The 18,025-nt window shown below is 44.1% G+C and overlaps 1 protein-coding gene across 1 annotated transcript in view; it reads right to left on the bottom strand.

Moving 5' to 3' along the window:
- Positions 1 to 236: 236 nt before the first annotated feature.
- LOC124803230 (4-coumarate--CoA ligase 1-like) overlaps positions 237 to 18,025 on the bottom strand; it is a 96,547-nt gene continuing 78,758 nt past the window's right edge. Inside the window, exons 7-8 of the mRNA XM_047264409.1 lie at positions 10,165 to 10,330; positions 237 to 524 (exon numbers count right to left, since the gene is read on the bottom strand). Of these exons, the coding sequence (XP_047120365.1) occupies positions 385 to 524; positions 10,165 to 10,330 (306 nt within the window). The 3' untranslated portion in view covers positions 237 to 384. The remainder of the gene's footprint in view (positions 525 to 10,164; positions 10,331 to 18,025) is intronic.

The following is an 18,025-nucleotide window of genomic DNA, read 5'->3' on the forward strand; positions in this document are numbered from 1 at the left end:
GAATCACAAGTAAGCTGCGACAGGTCTTGTGATAGTATACTGCCAGAATCTGTATTGTCTAAACCACAACATTCTGCTTGGGATGTTCCTTGGCTGATACTCTAATTGTTACGAACAAAATGCCTTACTAATAAATTAATATGCAATTTCTTTTTATGTCCAGCGTCTTCAACTCGAATCTGTTCGAACGTATTTTCTTATACCGTTTTGATACATTTCTCATTAACAAAGCCATTTTGAGTTTATTTATGATGTAGCGTTATACCACCATACAAAGAAAGCTGTAAATGAAATAGGTAAATAGGTATGTAGCATAGTACTGTAATTTAGTGTGTAGTGTGCAGTAAACACTAGCAGATGGCAGCTGCTAGACTTGACGAGTGGCTAGACCTCCTTTGTGATTCTCTCCTGAAGACTGCTTCGCAGCTGACCTCTGCTCACCTTGCCCGTAGGCAGGCGAGGGATGGAATCCACTACGAACACGCCCCCACGTAGCAGCTTCTCCTCGCTGCCACACGCTTTCTCTGAAATGAAAAACATATCCGAGTCTCTACTTCAATGCGATGGATAATGTGGTTTAGCTTACTCTAGATAGATCGCAGTGCTCTCATACAAAAAGCGTCCCTTCTTGCGTCAGTGATGTAGACCTGTTGTATGTTGAGCTAAATAAGCATAAGAGTAGATAGCAGTAGTGAAATTAGTACAACTAAAATTCTAATTAGTAACCCACCCTGAGTGTTTTTTCTTCACTGGTCTGCTGATTGGTCTGATGCATCCCGCCACGAGTCACTCCCTTGTCCCAACCACATTACGTCAGAGTAACACTGACAGCCGGATTGTTCAGTTACTTGTAGGATATTCTTCAATCTGTTTTCCTCTACTGTTTTGCCATATTTTTCCGCTTTAGGTACTATGGAAGATTTTCCTTGACATCTTAACATATTTCTTATTACGAGGGTTGTCCAGAAAGTAAGTTACGATTGCTCGAAAATTTAAACCACTGTGAAAATCCGGTAAAGCTTTGCACAGATGTGTTGGGCAGTGTCTCTAGTATGCCCATCGATCGTGTGGCGTCGCTCATTTCAGTTTAGAGTGAATAGTGAGGACGTAAAGATGCGTAGGGAACATCGTCTCCCGCCAAGTATGAGGGCTTGTTAGAGATTTCGCCTGTGTCATGCAGCCCACATAACACAACTGTCGAGCAGTTCCATCTTCATGCCAATTCTTGACCGCACACTGCATGGGCAATGAAGACGCTACTGTAGCGTTAAGAGAAGTGTTTGATCACCCACAATACAGTCCGTAATTGGCTACCCCTGTGTCTCATCTCTACTCACAAGAACCGCTGACTATGAAGACAAAATTTTTCCACAGACAACGAGCTGCAGACAAGTACAGATAACTGGCCGAAAGCACAGGCGGCTGCTTTCTATGATGAGGATACTGGAAAGTTGATACAACACTACGGCAACACTCGATGTTGGAGCGGTGACTATGTATGTAGAGAAGTAGGTGGAAGGTGCACCTAACTGTTGCAAATGAAACGTTTCTGGTTTTCACTGTGGTTTCCATTTCGCGACCGATAGGAACTTACTTTCTGGAGTGGCCCAGCGGTTCTAGGCGCTACAGTCTGGAACCGCGCGATGCTACGGTCGCAGGTTCGAATCCTGCTTCGGGAATGGATGTGTGTGATGTTCTTAGGTTACTTAGGTTTAAGTAGTTCTACGTTCTAGGGGACTGATCACCTCAGAAGTTAAGTCCCATAGTGCTCAGAGCCATTTGAACCATTTTTTTACTTTCTGGGCAACCCTAGTATGTTGTTCCGCCTTCTTGTTAATGCTTTCCACATGTTGCTTTCCTCATCGATTCTACGGATAATCCCTCACTTCTTATTAAACCACTTAATTTTTAATATTGATACCACCATACTGCAAATGATTCGATTCTCTTCTTTCCCGGTTTTCTCAGTTTGTGACCCACGTTCATAAAATACTGTGATCCAAAGGTACATTCTCAGAATTTTCTTCTTCAGTTTAAGGCTGACGTTTCATCAGTTTTTAGTAGAGTCGTTTTGATCAGCGATCTTAGCATGTGTGCCATCCATCGTATGTTATTTTGCTTCTCAGTTAGCAGATAGCTTTCAGTTCGTCTATTTCGTAGTCTCCAAGTTTAATGTTAATAATTCGGCTAATCTGTTCCTGCTGCTCCTCATTAGTGTCATCTTTCTGCCTTTTGCTTGCAGTGTATAATGTATGTTCATTTGACTATTCGTACTATTCAACAGATCCTCCAATTGCTCCTTATTTTCCTGAGCAATGTCATCAGCAAAACATATAGTTGATATCATTTCACCATGAGTTTAACTCCCACTCAACGATCTTTCTTTTATTTCCTTCCTTACTTCTTCAATCTATACATTGATAGACAGGAACATCCCTGTCTTACACCCTTATCAATCCGAGCACGTCTTGCATCTATTCTCCTGAGAACTTCAGCATTTCACCCCACATTACATTGTCGAACGTTTTACGTTTCTTATAGTTCGACAACTGCTATGAAAGTATTTCAATTTTTCTAAAATCTTGCTTCCAACATCAAGTGCACGATGAGGACTGTACCTCTGGTGCCTTTAACGTTTCTAAAATCAAACTCATCGTCTAAAAAAACCCTCTATTATCTTTCCCTTCTTCTGCATATTATTTTTGTTAGCCACCTGTATACAATAACTGTTACCTGATTATGCACTAGTTTCCGCTCTTATTTGCCCCTGTTACCGGACTAGTGTGTGGTGATATTATTCCGAAATCCTTATTCTCTACCTTCGACCCACAGACATTAAAACTAAGATTAATATTCGTTTGGTTGTCACTCCTCCCGATGATTTCACATATATGATTTCATATGTATATAATTTAACACTATACATTCTATCAGCTAATCACAATGGCGACGTATGGTTCGTATTTTGGTTTCTATTTGCTAGAAATCAGAGCCAGGATCCTTCTATAATGAGTGAGGTGTTGAGCCAAGAAAGATTATAGTATGTTAGTATCACACATTACGATTCTTTGGGAGTCAGATTTATCAAAATAATAATAATAATAATAATATTGATAAATGGAAATAAAATTAATCAAAATTGTGGTACTATTACGTGAAATGACTGAAGCCTTATTACTGTTATTAATAATATTTATTTATGTTACATTTTTTACCAAACTCATTGTCTTTGTTATTTAGGTAATCCTTCATTTTACAGAATGTACTGCTTAGCAGTAACATTTTAACTGCCTTTTTAAATACTTTTCCTTCACTAATCTCTTTAACTTTGTTCCGTGGATGTAGAGAACTGTTTGTGCAATAATTGTCAATGGTTTTTCTTGAATTCGTTCTTGGCCTTGTTTTTACTGAAGGTTGTTCTGATTTTTCTATATAATTAATCAGTCCTTCCCGCTGCCATTTCTGTTTCTGTGTCCTTACATTTGACCGGCAGCCATTTCAACTTGGCTTTCCTATATTTCTATTTGCATGGTGCAATACGAGGGCTATTCGGAGAGTAAGGTCCAATAGGTTGCCAAATTGAAACGACAGTGAAAACCTGATAAAGCTTAGCACATATATGTCGGGCAGGACCCCAGTATTTCTATCCAGCGCGTCACGTCGCTCTTTTCAATCCTGAGCACACTGTGAGAACGTAAAGGTGAATAGGGCAATCCCGTCTCCCGCCAAGTATGAATGCACTCTGCAACGTTTCGCCTGATTTCGTGTATGACATGAATTTCCTTCTTCATGACAGTTCTCTGCAGCACAGTGCAGAGGTAATGAGGATGTCACTGCAGCGTTTTCGATGGGAAGTGTTCGATCATACAACATACAGCCCACAGTTAGCTCCCTCTGACGTTCGTTTCTGCTCACATGAACCGCTGACTACGAAGCCACATTTTGGCACAGATAACGAACTGCAGACCAGCGTAGAGAAGTGACGGACGGTTATTACAACCCTACGACAAATGTCCAAGTCGGAGCAGCGTCTATATAGTGAAGGTGTAGCAAACCTTTGGAAATGAAACGTTTTCGATTATCACTGAGGTTTCCATTTCGCGACCGATCGGATGTTACTTTACGAATAGTCCTTTTTTGTTAAGTCCAACTTCAGGTGAAGTACGTAAGACACAGTGAGGGCGCAGACGAACATATATACCGTATATTTCCACAAACTTCTTCTGGATTATACATCATGTTACGCTATAAATGGATCAACCAAGGGATTCAAACAGAGTGTAGTGCTACTACAAAAAGGACCAAACCGTTTGTTCAACATTTTGCGGTATCATATGTTCTACAACGCAAAAGAATTCTATGGAAGTGCACTCCAGTCAGAAGAACCTACAAACATGCAGGTGTCACGTAGTTTCAGAAACAGTCCGCCATAAAATATTTCCCATTGCGAGCAGTCAGGTGTACGGACTGTGAAGGCTCGAGTCATAGTGCGATGGAGAAGTGCACAGAATTCATATTTTGGTATAAACGTCCAGGAGTGGTTCATAAAATCATGAAATTCTGCCTAAAACAAACAATATTAACTAGCAACACCCATCAAGCATGGCAGACAGAGGCGCTGACACAAAATTTGGGAGATGCAATATGAAAGAAACTGGAGATTTTACAAGGCAGCGCCAACATCACCGTTTACAACGATTTGAGTAGATGGAAGTCCTGTTTCCTGCTTGAGTTAGGCACGGTAACTGCCGAATATTTCGCTGACGTGTATTAAAGACCGTTATCACACATGAAATAAAACCACTGGCTGCTAATTTGTTCTCGTGTAGGCCGGGCAGTTACTATGATTGAAGACATTGCAGTGTGCATTACATTTATTCAAACATTCAAGTACATATAACATCAATACTTTGATCTGTTCCTAATAGACTGTTTGTCAGTTTCCTCCACCAATTTTTCTAACGTTGCCTAAAGTGTATAGTTTCTAAAGGAGTTTGCTTTGAGAAAAGATGTTACGTTCGTTTTACTTTTATGTATTTTGCCATACCACGTCCGATCTTGTGCGTACTTTATGTACGGAGACTGATCATCAAAGACAGAGAATGGGTCTTTCTCGTAGCATCCGTGATAGTCTCCTATCTGTATTATAAATGTTTGAAAAAAGTTAGTTTTTATGCAAAACGTCAATAGGCGGCTGCACTCTACTATCAATAGGTTGGTAGTAATGCTCTAGTTTGTAGACGCTCTTCGCATCTTGCATAGCAAACAATAAGGATGACGTGACAGTTGTTGCGTCTCTTGGCTGATGGAGAGGATGCATTTCTACTATCAGTAATGAGTCATGGCTACATCATTATGATCCTGAAGATAAACGAGGCAACACAGTGCGAAAAGCACCAGGTTCTCCAGTACCAAACTAGGCGAAAGTTGATCCACATGCAAGGAATGTGATGGTAGTCACTATTTTTATTATCATGGAATGTTATGCACTGTCTTGTGCACAGGACAACGGCTCCCACAAGTAGACAACTAGAATAATAACCACTTGGCTGCTCTTGTTCATTATTTATTTGGCGACCAGTTTTATAGAATTTAGTCTTAAACAAGGCACGTTCGGTCCCGTCGATTTTGAATTTTAGTGTCATGATGTACCATATGAAACCCGATGATGTGGCTTCTAGGTTACTAAACAGGTCATTAAATAAATTTTTTACAAGAAAAGCCAAGTGGCTATTATTGGCGATGTCATAGAATCATTTACCAGCATACAGTTCTTCCTCACATTACTATTACAGTAGTATGCCACACTTCAGTACAGGGTAAAATGTGGAAGCATATTGCAGGGAAATAACCAGAACTTCCTTAGATTGGGTGGCGGCTTCATCATCAAAATGCGCGGCCTCATGTAGAAGATCATTCTATACAATTTTTGGCTCAATGCAACGTTACCTGCCCACCGCATGCGCCTTGTGGCTCGATCTTGCAGGCTATAATTCTTTTATTTGCATCACAAAAAGCAAAGTTTAAGGGGGCTATATTTGAGAGCTCTGAAGCAATCTTAAGAAAAGTGGATGATTCTCAAGGACCTGACAGAGAACGGCCGGCACCTTGCGTTCGAGGGCTGGCAAAGACGCTATAAAGAGTGCATTCAAGTAGGAGGGAAGAATCTGAAAAGGTCGTGGAAACACTGAAATTGAGTGACAAACATCAGTTAAGAAAAAAGAACGATCAGAGCCTTTGTTGATCAACATTAATATTATTGGAAAAGTGGATTAATGAATGAATAAACTAACGAACGTAATGCTCATAGAGACGTTCGTTACAAATCGTAGCCGATGTAGCATTTTTGTGTGCTCTGCGTTTCGGGGAGTGGAACGTTGCCACTTCTCCATTTATGTACATGGGAATACACTCCTGGAAATGGAAAAAAGAACACATTGACACCGGTGTGTCAGACCCACCATACTTGCTCCGGACACTGCGAGAGGGCTGTACAAGCAATGATCACACGCACGGCACAGCGGACACACCAGGAACCGCGGTGTTGGCCGTCGAATGGCGCTAGCTGCGCAGCATTTGTGCACCGCCGCCGTCAGTGTCAGCCAGTTTGCCGTGGCATACGGAGCTCCATCGCAGTCTTTAACACTGGTAGCATGCCGCCACAGCGTGGACGTGAACCGTATGTGCAGTTGACGGACTTTGAGCGAGGGCGTATAGTGGGCATGCGGGAGGCCGGGTGGACGTACCGCCGAATTGCTCAACACGTGGGGCGTGAGGTCTCCACAGTACATCGATGTTGTCGCCAGTGGTCGGCGGAAGGTGCACGTGCCCGTCGACCTGGGACCGGACCGCAGCGACGCACGGATGCACGCCAAGACCGTAGGATCCTACGCAGTGCCGTAGGGGACCGCACCACCACTTCCCAGCAAAATAGGGACACTGTTGCTCCTGGGGTATCGGCGAGGACCATTCGCAACCGTCTCCATGAAGCTGGGCTACGGTCCCGCACACCGTTAGGCCGTCTTCCGCTCACGCCCCAACATCGTGCAGCCCGCCTACAGTGGTGTCGCGACAGGCGTGAATGGAGGGACGAATGGAGACGTGTCGTCTTCAGCGATGAGAGTCGCTTCTGCCTTGGTGCCAATGATGGTCGTATGCGTGTTTGGCGCCGTGCAGGTGAGCGCCACAATCAGGACTGCATACAACCGAGGCACACAGGGCCATCACCCGGCATCATGGTGTGGGGAGCGATCTCCTACACTGGCCGTACACCACTGGTGATCGTCGAGGGGACACTGAATAGTGCACGGTACATCCAAAACGTCATCGAACCCATCGTTCTACCATTCCTAGACCGGCAAGGGAACTTGCTGTTCCAACAGGACAATGCACGTCCGCATGTATCCCGTGCCACCCAACGTGCTCTAGAAGGTGTAAGTCAACTACCCTGGCCAGCAAGATCTCCGGATCTGTCCCCCACTGAGCATGTTTGGGACTGGATGAAGCGTCGTCTCACGCGGTCTGCACGTCCAGCACGAACGCTGGTCCAACTGAGGCGCCAGGTGGAAATGGCATGGCAAGTCGTTCCACAGGACTACATTCAGCATCTCTACGATCGTCTCCATGGGAGAATAGCAGCCTGCATTGCTGCGAAAGGTGGATATACACTGTATTAGTGCCGACATTGTGCATGCTCTGTTGCCTGTGTCTATGTGCCTGTGGTTCTGTCAGTGTGATCATGTGATGTACCTGACCCCAGGAATGTGTCAATAAAGTTTCCCCTTCCTGGGACAATGAATTCACGGTGTTCTTATTTCAATTTCCAGGAGTGTATTAATTTACTTTCATCTGTTCATCTGATTTGTGTTAACTTGATACGTAGGTACTCTTATTCAGTAAAACTATCGAGGCTAGACGTTACGTTACTCAAACCGAGTACGCTCGTAGCTTTCCGTGTAGGATACCTGACGATCGACGACACGAGGCACTTCTCCACGTTGACATCAACGACGGACCCGATGTTAGTCATATCACCATCAGCCTTTGAGGCTATAGGAAGATACTTAAAAAATAATATCATTTAGACCTGCACGCCGGCATTTTCTTCAGTTAAAACTACCAGGTCCTGATTCCCTGGCCGATATCGAAAACTATTCCATAAGCTTTCGTCAACTTCTGCCAGTAATATATTCGGAAATAAAACGGCAACTACATCGAGAACTTGAGGTGTCCGGAATTTATAGAACTGAATGGAAGAAAAGTGATGCCGATTGCGTGATTACTTCTGTATGGCAGCATCGTTCCCAATTAAAATTAACTCAACGCCCGATTCGCGCGGCTCCCATGTCGGAGGTTCGAATCCTCCCTCGGACATGGGTGTATGTGTTGTCCTTAGCGTAAGTTAGTTGAAGTTAGGTTAAGTAGTGTGTAAGCTTAGGGACGATGACCTCAGAAGTTTGGACCCATAAGACCTTACCACAAATTTCCAAAATTTCTCACGTCAACACAATTCAATTGGCGCAAACTCTATAACCGTATATTATCTAACACCGTCTTCTTTTCGGTCAAAATTATTTTGGTGTTTCCAAATTCTTGTGGTCTTTGTGTACATACTCGCATGGTAATGTGTTGACTTTGCCAAAATGCTCATCTCAGGGAATTCTGGTTCGTTATTCCATCTCGGAAAACGTACTGCGACGGCCGATTTGTCAGTATGTTCCAAGAAACATTTCCTTTCGTGTTTGTCTTGTTCAGATGATTCAAATGGCTCTAAGCACTATGGGACTTAACATATGAGGTCATCAGTCCCCTAGACTTAGAACTATTTGAACATAACTAACCTAAGACATCACACACATCCACGTCCGAGGCAGAATTCGAACCTGCGACCGTAGCAGCCGCGTGGTTCCGGACTGAAGCACCTGAACCGCTCGGCCACAGCGTTTGTGTTGTTAGCGGGCTTTAACACTTTCTTTTTTTTAATCCCCGGTACCCTCGAAGACGTCTCCGTCAGTCGGTGATTGTGTAGATGTATTTATAGATCAGAGCCACTCGGCTGAACGGAATTGAAACTCCAGAAACACATCTGCCTTCCATATAGTATGTTTCTGCTAGAAGGTTTTGCGTGTCCTATTCCTGTTCTCAGATGTCATTGAGAATATCTTTCTCTTTGTTGATGGTATTTCTTTTACCTGAAAACTCTGATAGAACCCTGTCTATTCCACCACAGCACGACAGTACCTTTAATTAACTTGTCATGAAGAAATAAGTGTGGGGCAAGTTGTAAAATGAAACTGATGTTATTGCCACTTTTAACCACCTACAAGGTGTACTAGAATTGTGACAAACTTCTAGCCATTGTAGAGGGTGTCTTGAGGAACAGACTGAGGATAAGAAACCGTGACTGGAAACTTCATCCAAGGACGCTACAGAGCGTCGAATTTATACACGCTGGCGCCTGCCACTAGGCCATCCATTCGGCATCAGATGTTACTTTGTACAGTGACGAACATTTCGTAGTGTTATTCATTATTCAGGGATCGGGACTGGTTGCTATGATCACCAGTGGAGCTAGCTGCTGCGTATAAAGGCCTTGTCTCCTACATAAGATGCTCTGTTGCCTCGGTGGATGACAGTTTCGGACAAAATTTTCCATGTGCAGTTTATTTTTTTCCTCGAATCCCCTAAAATCACAGTTGTTTTCAGTTGCACAGGAGAAAAATAAACTGCGGATGGAAACCATGTCTGAAACAGTCATCCACGAAGGTAACAGAGCGTGGCATACGTAGGAGAAGAGGCTTTCTACGCAGGAGCGAGCACCAACTTCTAAACTGGCTAACGTGGCAATCTGTGGCCGTCACTGCTAACATACATCACAGCGAGATGTTCCATCTACATTCCGTCAGCATATGAAGTCACGTTTGCTGTGGAACGGGTGGCCTAGTGGTAGGAGCCGGCGCCTATAACTTCGACACACCGTACCATCGTCAGTTGACGTTACTGGGCACGGGTTCCTATCCTCGATTTGTTCATCAGGACACCCTCTACAACCCCTCCAAGTCTGTCACAACATTGCTGTGATACCCTGTGCAGTACTGTTTCTAAGAAGTATTATTCTGCAGTATAGAGTGCACATTTGTGTGTGATCAAGAGGTATGGCCTCACCTTGGACCAATTGCTTCAGTTCGTCGGGTGTGACGGTGGCGCCTTGGGCCAGCACGACGAAAGCCGCTGGGTGTTCCTGGTCCTCATCGTGTGGCAGGCCCAGCACCACCGCCTCCGTCACCCGCGGGTGTCCCAGCAGCCACGCCTCCAGCTCTGACGGCGACACCTGCCGGAGTAGTCACTCCTCTGTATATTACTGAAAACAGCGTACTCTATGTGATATAAAGTATCTGGGCACTCCTACCTAATGCAAACTTTTGTGCTAAATCTCAAAAGAGGCGAAGTCGCCAGGATAAACGGAGATGCAGAGTACAATGTTCTCAGTAGAGAAGCTTCATTATTATCATTAATTTTCATTATTATTACTACTATTGGTACTATAAGTGGAAGCAGCAGCAGTACTACAACTACTGCCAGAATTAACCCTATTAGTTCATAGCCAGTATGATTTACTCCTATTACCGTTACAGACACCCATATTACTCTTCATACGAAAATGGGTATTTCTTAAGTAGTTCTGATATAAAGAAAAGTACTGTATGCGTGAAATGCAGGTCCGCTAATGAGATTATGTTAAATAAACAAGTGACAGCAGAACGCGATGGTCAGGAGAACCCCGTGGTATCGAACATGGGGTAGTCGTTGAATGTCAGCTGAGCAACAAATTCGTCACAGACATTTCAACTGTTCTAAAGCTGCCCAAGCTGAGTGTTGGTGATGTGACTGAGAACTGGAATCGCGAATTAACAGCCACTGCGTTACCAAGACCAGGCAAAGTTCGGGAACTGGTTGAAAGACACCACTGAGTATTGCGGAAGGTGGCTGCAAAAACTCGCATGTAATCATGGGAAAGAAAGTGCTACCGGAGCTCAGACAGCACAATGTGTACGGAGATTAATAGAATAGGGAAAATGGTCAACCAGCTTCTCGTAACTGCATATTTCTGTAGTCAAGCGACGCCTGAGATGATGTAAATAGCGATGCCACTGGCCAGTGGATGACTGGAAGGAGCGAATTGAGGTGATGAATCACGCTATACACTGTTGTAATCCGATGGAAAGGTCTTGGAATCGTCGAAGGCCTGGAGTCCGTAATCTACTTCGACGTCCAATATTAGCGGTAAAGTAAAGATAAAATGGTGTTGTTGGTGTTTTGTGTGGTTAGTGTGACATCCCATTGTTGTGCTTAAGGCAACGCTAAACGCGTAAGGATATGAACATATTTAAGAGAATTCTGCAGTGCGTTAAGTTTTGGAAAATTTCGTGGACGATTACTATTAGTATAACAGCGCATCATGTGATAAAGCAGCCTCTTGAAGCAACTGTGTATGTGCGGTAACATTCTCGAAATGGATTGGCATGAACATATTTACCATTTGAACCCAACGAAACATCTTTGGCATGAGTTACAACACTGACTTCGCTTCATATCCCAGCGATCAATAGCACTAACTTCACGTTGGCCAAGACTACTAGGTGTCTGAATACTTTTGATCCGATAATGTAATCTGAAACAATCGCTGTGGGACGCAAATCTTATCAGATGCAGTCAGACTAGGACAGTTTCACTATCGGATTAACATATGAAAGTGGCTCTAGAGATTCAAATATTCTTGTACAATTCAAGAGAGGTCGACATGCTGCTGACTAAATTATTAATGTAGTCGGAAACGTTAGCCACATGAAGATGGGCGTGATAGGTCGAAACCAATTTTGCCATTGACATAAATATTTTTAAGAGGTGTTTGCGATGGTTGCGTTCTTGGTCACAAAGTTGTGAGAATGCTTAAGTATAGTGTGTGAAAAATGTTTTGGGCGGAAATGTTGTGAATTTACTTTAATTGAAATCAAATGACCGGTTTATGAATGACAATATCGTGTATCAGTATTAAGGTAATAAAAGAGGGCCTCAAAGTAGACCGAAATCAAGGTGGCAGACAAAAATGTGGAATTATAATTAAATCAATACCATTAGCTGCTGACGGGCGTTGATATACATCAACGGGGACAGTTGAAAATGTGTGCCCCGACAGGGACTCGAACCCGGGATCTCCCGCTTATATGGCAGACGCTCTATCCATCTCAGCCACCAAAGGCACAGAGGATAGTGCGATTGCAGGGACTTATCACCGGTATGCTCCACGTGAGACCCACATTCCCAACTTATAACCCACACACTACATTCGTAGTGCCCCTGCCATTATACCCATTACTCGCGGCAGACAATCCCCCGAACCCCATAAAGAGTTCAGGTAACTAGTGTGCATCCGTACGGTAGAAGGTCATCAGCCGGTTAGCCTTACCTATATGAAGATGGCATCTGTTCTTTCATATAGAATTTGGAATCGTTTTTACTCGTAGCGGTAGGTATCTTGGGCGCTGATTCAGGATGTCGATCTTGTTGTGATGAATTTAGCTGCTCGCCACGCTCTGAAGTTAAATATTTGTTCCATTTATTAGTTTCAATGTAATCGCGGTTTGAAATTGTATGAATTAGTTAAGGGGATTATGTGAACCAGCAGCTTGAATGTAAGTAAAGTACATTGCAATCGTTTTACATGCACAAAAATCTGTTTCTGGCACCAGTTATTCAGTTACAGTTTCTCTTTATAAGCGACACTTTCACCGAGGTGCAAAACGTATGGACGAGGGTAATTTTCGAATGATGTGCCCTTAGCAAGTAACGTAGCTCGATTGAACGTAAATCATACACATAAAGAACTGCTATATTACGGACAGAAGGCGTCTGAAAGAAATACACAATGACATCAACAGAAATTCAATGACAATGATCACACTGAAGTCACCGCGATATATGATGATCCCCTGAACGTTACAAAAGACGGTACCTGGTCCTTAAAAACGTTTGTGATCGCCACAGTCGCCAGTGCATGCTCTTCAATGTGTTACAACGCCGGTCATACGGTTGGTAAGGAGCTCTGGCGGTAGGGCGTTCCATTCCTCCACGAGCAGCGTTGACAAGTGCAAAAAATGCTTCAAATGGCTCTGAGCACTATGAAACTTAACATCTGAAGTCATCAGTCCCTAGAACTTAGAACTACTTAAGCCTAACTAAGGACATCACTCTCATCCACGCACGAGGCAGGATTCGAACCTGCGACCGTGACAAGTGCAGCACGGCCGTTGCTGCGCGTGGACGCGCTACAGTACGTCTCCCCAACGCAACACAGCTACTCTATGGGAACTACGTTTGAAGAACCGTCAGCCCAGTCCATTCGCCGAAATCCTCTCGTTCCTAGAGCTCCTCCATCAGCGTAGTTCTACGCGGTGGCGCATTGTCATCAATTAAAAATGAAGTCAGTGCCGAATGCACCACTGAAAAAGACACACGTGAGAAAGGATTATACTGTCACCGGTAAGTCCACCTCCCCACAACATATTGCCTGGACCAACAACACGATCATGTTCTGGAACGCTCTCTACGTACCCTTATGTAGCGAGAGGTGACAACACATAATGCACCCAGGAACATTCTCGAGCGTGATCGTTCCGGGATAGAACTTATGATACCAAGAACCGTAATGTTCCACTAGAGTACTGACTTCCAACTCTTTGAACAGAGTGCGCTCACTCGTCAACGTTATTGTGGCACTCCACTCCTTGCCTCACGTATGCCTTTTCCTGAGTGTGATCGACGCCGACTTCATCTTTATGGATGAGAGAGCACTACTCCATCAAACTGCCAAGGTGGAGGAGCTTTTTGAATTGGAGGATTTCGGCGATTGCCCATTCCGCCGACTTACATACCATCATGGGGTACGAATGGGATGCGTTGGGGAGGTATATTACAACACGTCCACACGCAGCAATGATCATCCAGCAGGTGTCAGTTAAGCTGTGTGAGGAATTATTGGTGACAGTAGAATCATTCGGTAGTCAGCTTCAAATGACGGTTCTCTAAATTATTTCAATAGTGTTCCTCGAAAAGAACGTCGCCTTCCCTCCAGGGATTCCAATTTGATTCCCGAAGCATCTCCGTAACACTTAAGTGGTGTTCGAACCTACCCGTAACAGCTCTAGCAGCCAGCCTCTGACCTACTTCGATGTCTACCTTCGATCCGACCTGGAACGGGTCCCAAACATTCGTGCAATGCTGAAGAATAGGACGCATCAGCGTCTTACATGCTCCCTCCTGTACAGGCAAATCACACCTTCCTAAAACTCTGGGGCCCGCGGGGTAGCCACGTGGTCTGGGGCGTCTTGTCACGGTCCGTGCGGCTCCCACTGTCTGAGGTTCGAGTCCTCCGTCCGGCATCGATGTGTGTGTTGTCCATAGCGTAAATTAGTTTAAGTTAGATTAATATAGTGTCTAGGCTTAGGGACCGATAACGTCAGCTGTTTGGTCTCATAAGAACTTACCTCAAATTTCCAATTTCCTAAAACTCTGCCAATGAACTGAAGTCGACCATTCGCCTTCCCTACCACAGTTCTCACATGATCGTTCCATTTCATATCGCTTTTCAACGTTACGTCCAGATATTTAAAGGACTTGAGTGTGTCAAGCAGAACACTATTAATACTGAACCCGAATATTATAGGTTTCTTCTTTCTACGCATCCGAATTAACCTACATTTTTTCATACATAGAGCTAGCTTCCAATTATCACACAAATTAGAAATTTTTTATAGGCCGTCTTGTATCTTCCTACAGCTACTCAGCTTTGACACCTTATCGTAGACCAGAGCATCCTCAGCAAACAAAACTGAAAATTGCTGCCCACTCTGTTCACCAAATCATGTATGTATACACAGAACAACAGCGGTCCTATCACACTTCTCTGAGGCACTCCTAACGGTACCCTTGTCTCCGATGGACACTCGCTGTCGAAGATGACATACTGGGTTCTATTACTTAAAAAGTCATCCAGCCACTCACATATCGGTCAACTTAGTCCATATGCTCGTACCTTTGTTAACAGCCTGCAATGAGGCACCGTGTAAAATGCTTTCCGGTAATCTCGAAATATGGAATCAGCATGTTGTCCTTCATCCATAGCATTCAGTATATCACGTGAGGAGAGGGCAAACGGAGTTTCGCATAAGCAGTGCTTTCTAAAACCATTACTGTTTTATGGACGTAAGGTTCTCAGCTCAAGAAAGTTTGTTATATTCGAACTGAGAATATGTTCACGGATTCTGCAGCAAACCGAAATTAGGGATGTTGGTTTGTAATTTTGCGGGTCCGTTCTTTTACTGTTCTTTACCCTATTTTCCTGTCGGTTGGAACTTCGTGCTGGCGAGAGATTAAGCATACATGCAAGCTAGGTGTGCCGCGAATGCCGTCTCATATTCCTTGTAAAGCCTTATTGTGATTCCATCAAGACCTGATAATTTATTTGCCATCAAATCTTTCAGTTGTTTCTCTACGCCAGGGATGCTTATTGTCATGTCGTCCATACGAGAGTCTGTCCCTTGGTTAAATGACGGTATGTTTGTACGATTCTCCCCCGTGAATGATTTCCTGTACGTGAAATTTAAAACTTGGGCTTTCAGTTTGCTACCTGGAACTGCCACACCAGGGTAGTCAACAAGGGACTGATTGGAAACCTTGGAGCCTCTTAGTGATTTTACATACGACCATAATTTTCTCGGGTTCTTTGCCAGGTCTTTTGCTAACGTATGATGGTGATAGTTGTTATATGCTTCGCGCATAGATCACTTCACAGACGCATGAAGCTCTATTAACCTTTGCTTGACGTTATTTGTGCGTTCTCTTTTCAACCGTGATTGCAACGGCCTCTGCTTTCTGAGCATCTTCCGAATTTCATTATTAAACCGCGATCTGTCTTTTCCGTTCAAGACAGTTTACAAAATGTGTTCAGCAGTATACCGCACGACCGTCTGTCTGCACTCAGCGCAATGAATCCATAGACATCCCAGTCTATACTCTGTAGGTTCGCAGTCTATACTCTGTAGGTTCGTCTCCAAGTATTATTGCATGATCTGGTTATTTAAGTGATACTGGCAGTAGATCATTTTTAAATGACTCTAGAACTGTCACTGCCGAATCATTTGGCCGGTAAAAACATCCAACAATGAACTTAGTTTCACCTACACCAGCTGTAACTGACCAGATAACTTCACTGTGACACTCAACTTCAACCTCAATAGAGACAGTATCATTGTCATCTGCAATGAACACCATCCTTCAACGGCCTCTAATATGTCTTTCCGATATACATTCCAAGACTCGCTAAATGTCTCAGAGCTTTCTACTTCGGGGTTCAGCCAGCACTCGGTCCCAAGAATAATTTATGCACGAGAACCTTCTTGGAAGACAGTAAATTCGGAAATTTTATTACTAATACTTCTACAGTTTACTGATAAAATTTTGACAGTCGAAGTATCTTTACTCTCAACGTGGTCTGACTTCTCTTGCTATGTATCGACTGGCGAGTGTTCATCAGTGCGCCTCAACTAACTATGCCCTTAAAAACCCTGAATACCTGCTTCCTTCGCGTAGTGCACCCCTGACCTATCAAGGGGAGTCCAAGAAATCCCCATTCGAAATCCACAACCAAGACTGTAACAGAGTCAACGAAACCGTTGATCATGACCTCCACTCGACTCCAAACCAAAGGACTCCAATCAACCCTGAGACCAATGCTGCAAACTGCGAGCTCTGTTTGCACCCCGCGCGCGAGGCCAGCAGTGTTCACCATATCCGCCAGCCGCCTATATGAACTGACAATGGCCTCAGAAACCATGCGACAAGCGTCATTGATGCCGACATGAGCCATAACTTCCAGACAACTGCACCCTGCGCGTTCGATAGCCGCAGGTAAGGCCGCCTCCACATCTCGGATAATGCCCCCTGGCTAAAGTGCAGAGCACACATTGGTTTTCTTTCCATACCTGAACGCTGTCTGCCTAAGAGGCTCCATAACGCCCTAACGTTGCAGATCCCGATAACAAGTACACCCAGCCCCCAGTGTGCCTCCTCGAATCCTGCTAAAGGAGCGGCCACTTGTTAATTCACAGGGTGAATGGGCAAGCCCAGGAGATCTGTCACACTGGCCCTCCGCCTCGAGCGAGGTGAATGCGTGACCACCTGCCACTCACGCTGCTGTGAGGCCGGATCCACTGTGTCGGCTACACTAGGAAGTGCCTCGGAAGCAGAACCTGTGGGAGCAGCAAACGACACCTGACATGTCCCATGGACGTTCCAGATCCTCCGACACCGCCACACCCCGAGGCAGCAGCCTGTAGGTGATTGACTGAAGCCAAAAACAAGTTCAGATGTTCGCTAACTGCAACCAGCTCCTCCTGCGTCCATACACATCCTAACCATCCTAGTGAGACTAACAAAAGAAGTAAACTATATAAGCAGACAGAGTTTTAGCTATGCAACTTGCTTCCTCCCTGATGTGTTACAGACGGACGCTGTGGAGCTTGCTCTTCAGTGAGGAACTATTGTGCCACAGACTGAGTGAATTTACCCTTACAAAAACGCAAGATGGAGCCTCTTAAACAGAAGAAACATGCACGAAATTTAATAAATGTGCTACGAGGAAAACATAGAAGAAGATCAGAATTTAACTTACCGCTCCGTAGATATGAATCACCTGAGAGTTGCTGCTGCAAAGAATAACCAAGCTTGCTTCAAACTTATGTTCTCAAATTTAATTTTCAATGCACAAACAAATATTTATGATAAAAATGGGGTCTTATTATAAATTCAAACAGTGATATTTTGATTTATTTAACCTAGCACAGTGCTGGTCATTGGTAAGGAAGCGATGTTAATGCTTGGGTCACCAAAGGAGACGTTCATGTACTTAAACATCCACTAATATCCCACTAAATTACTAACCTTCAGCATGCAGCTTCTGCTGGGACAG

Source organism: Schistocerca piceifrons, chromosome 6, assembly GCF_021461385.2.
Source record: "Schistocerca piceifrons isolate TAMUIC-IGC-003096 chromosome 6, iqSchPice1.1, whole genome shotgun sequence".
Classification (NCBI taxonomy): Eukaryota; Metazoa; Arthropoda; class Insecta; order Orthoptera; family Acrididae; genus Schistocerca; species Schistocerca piceifrons.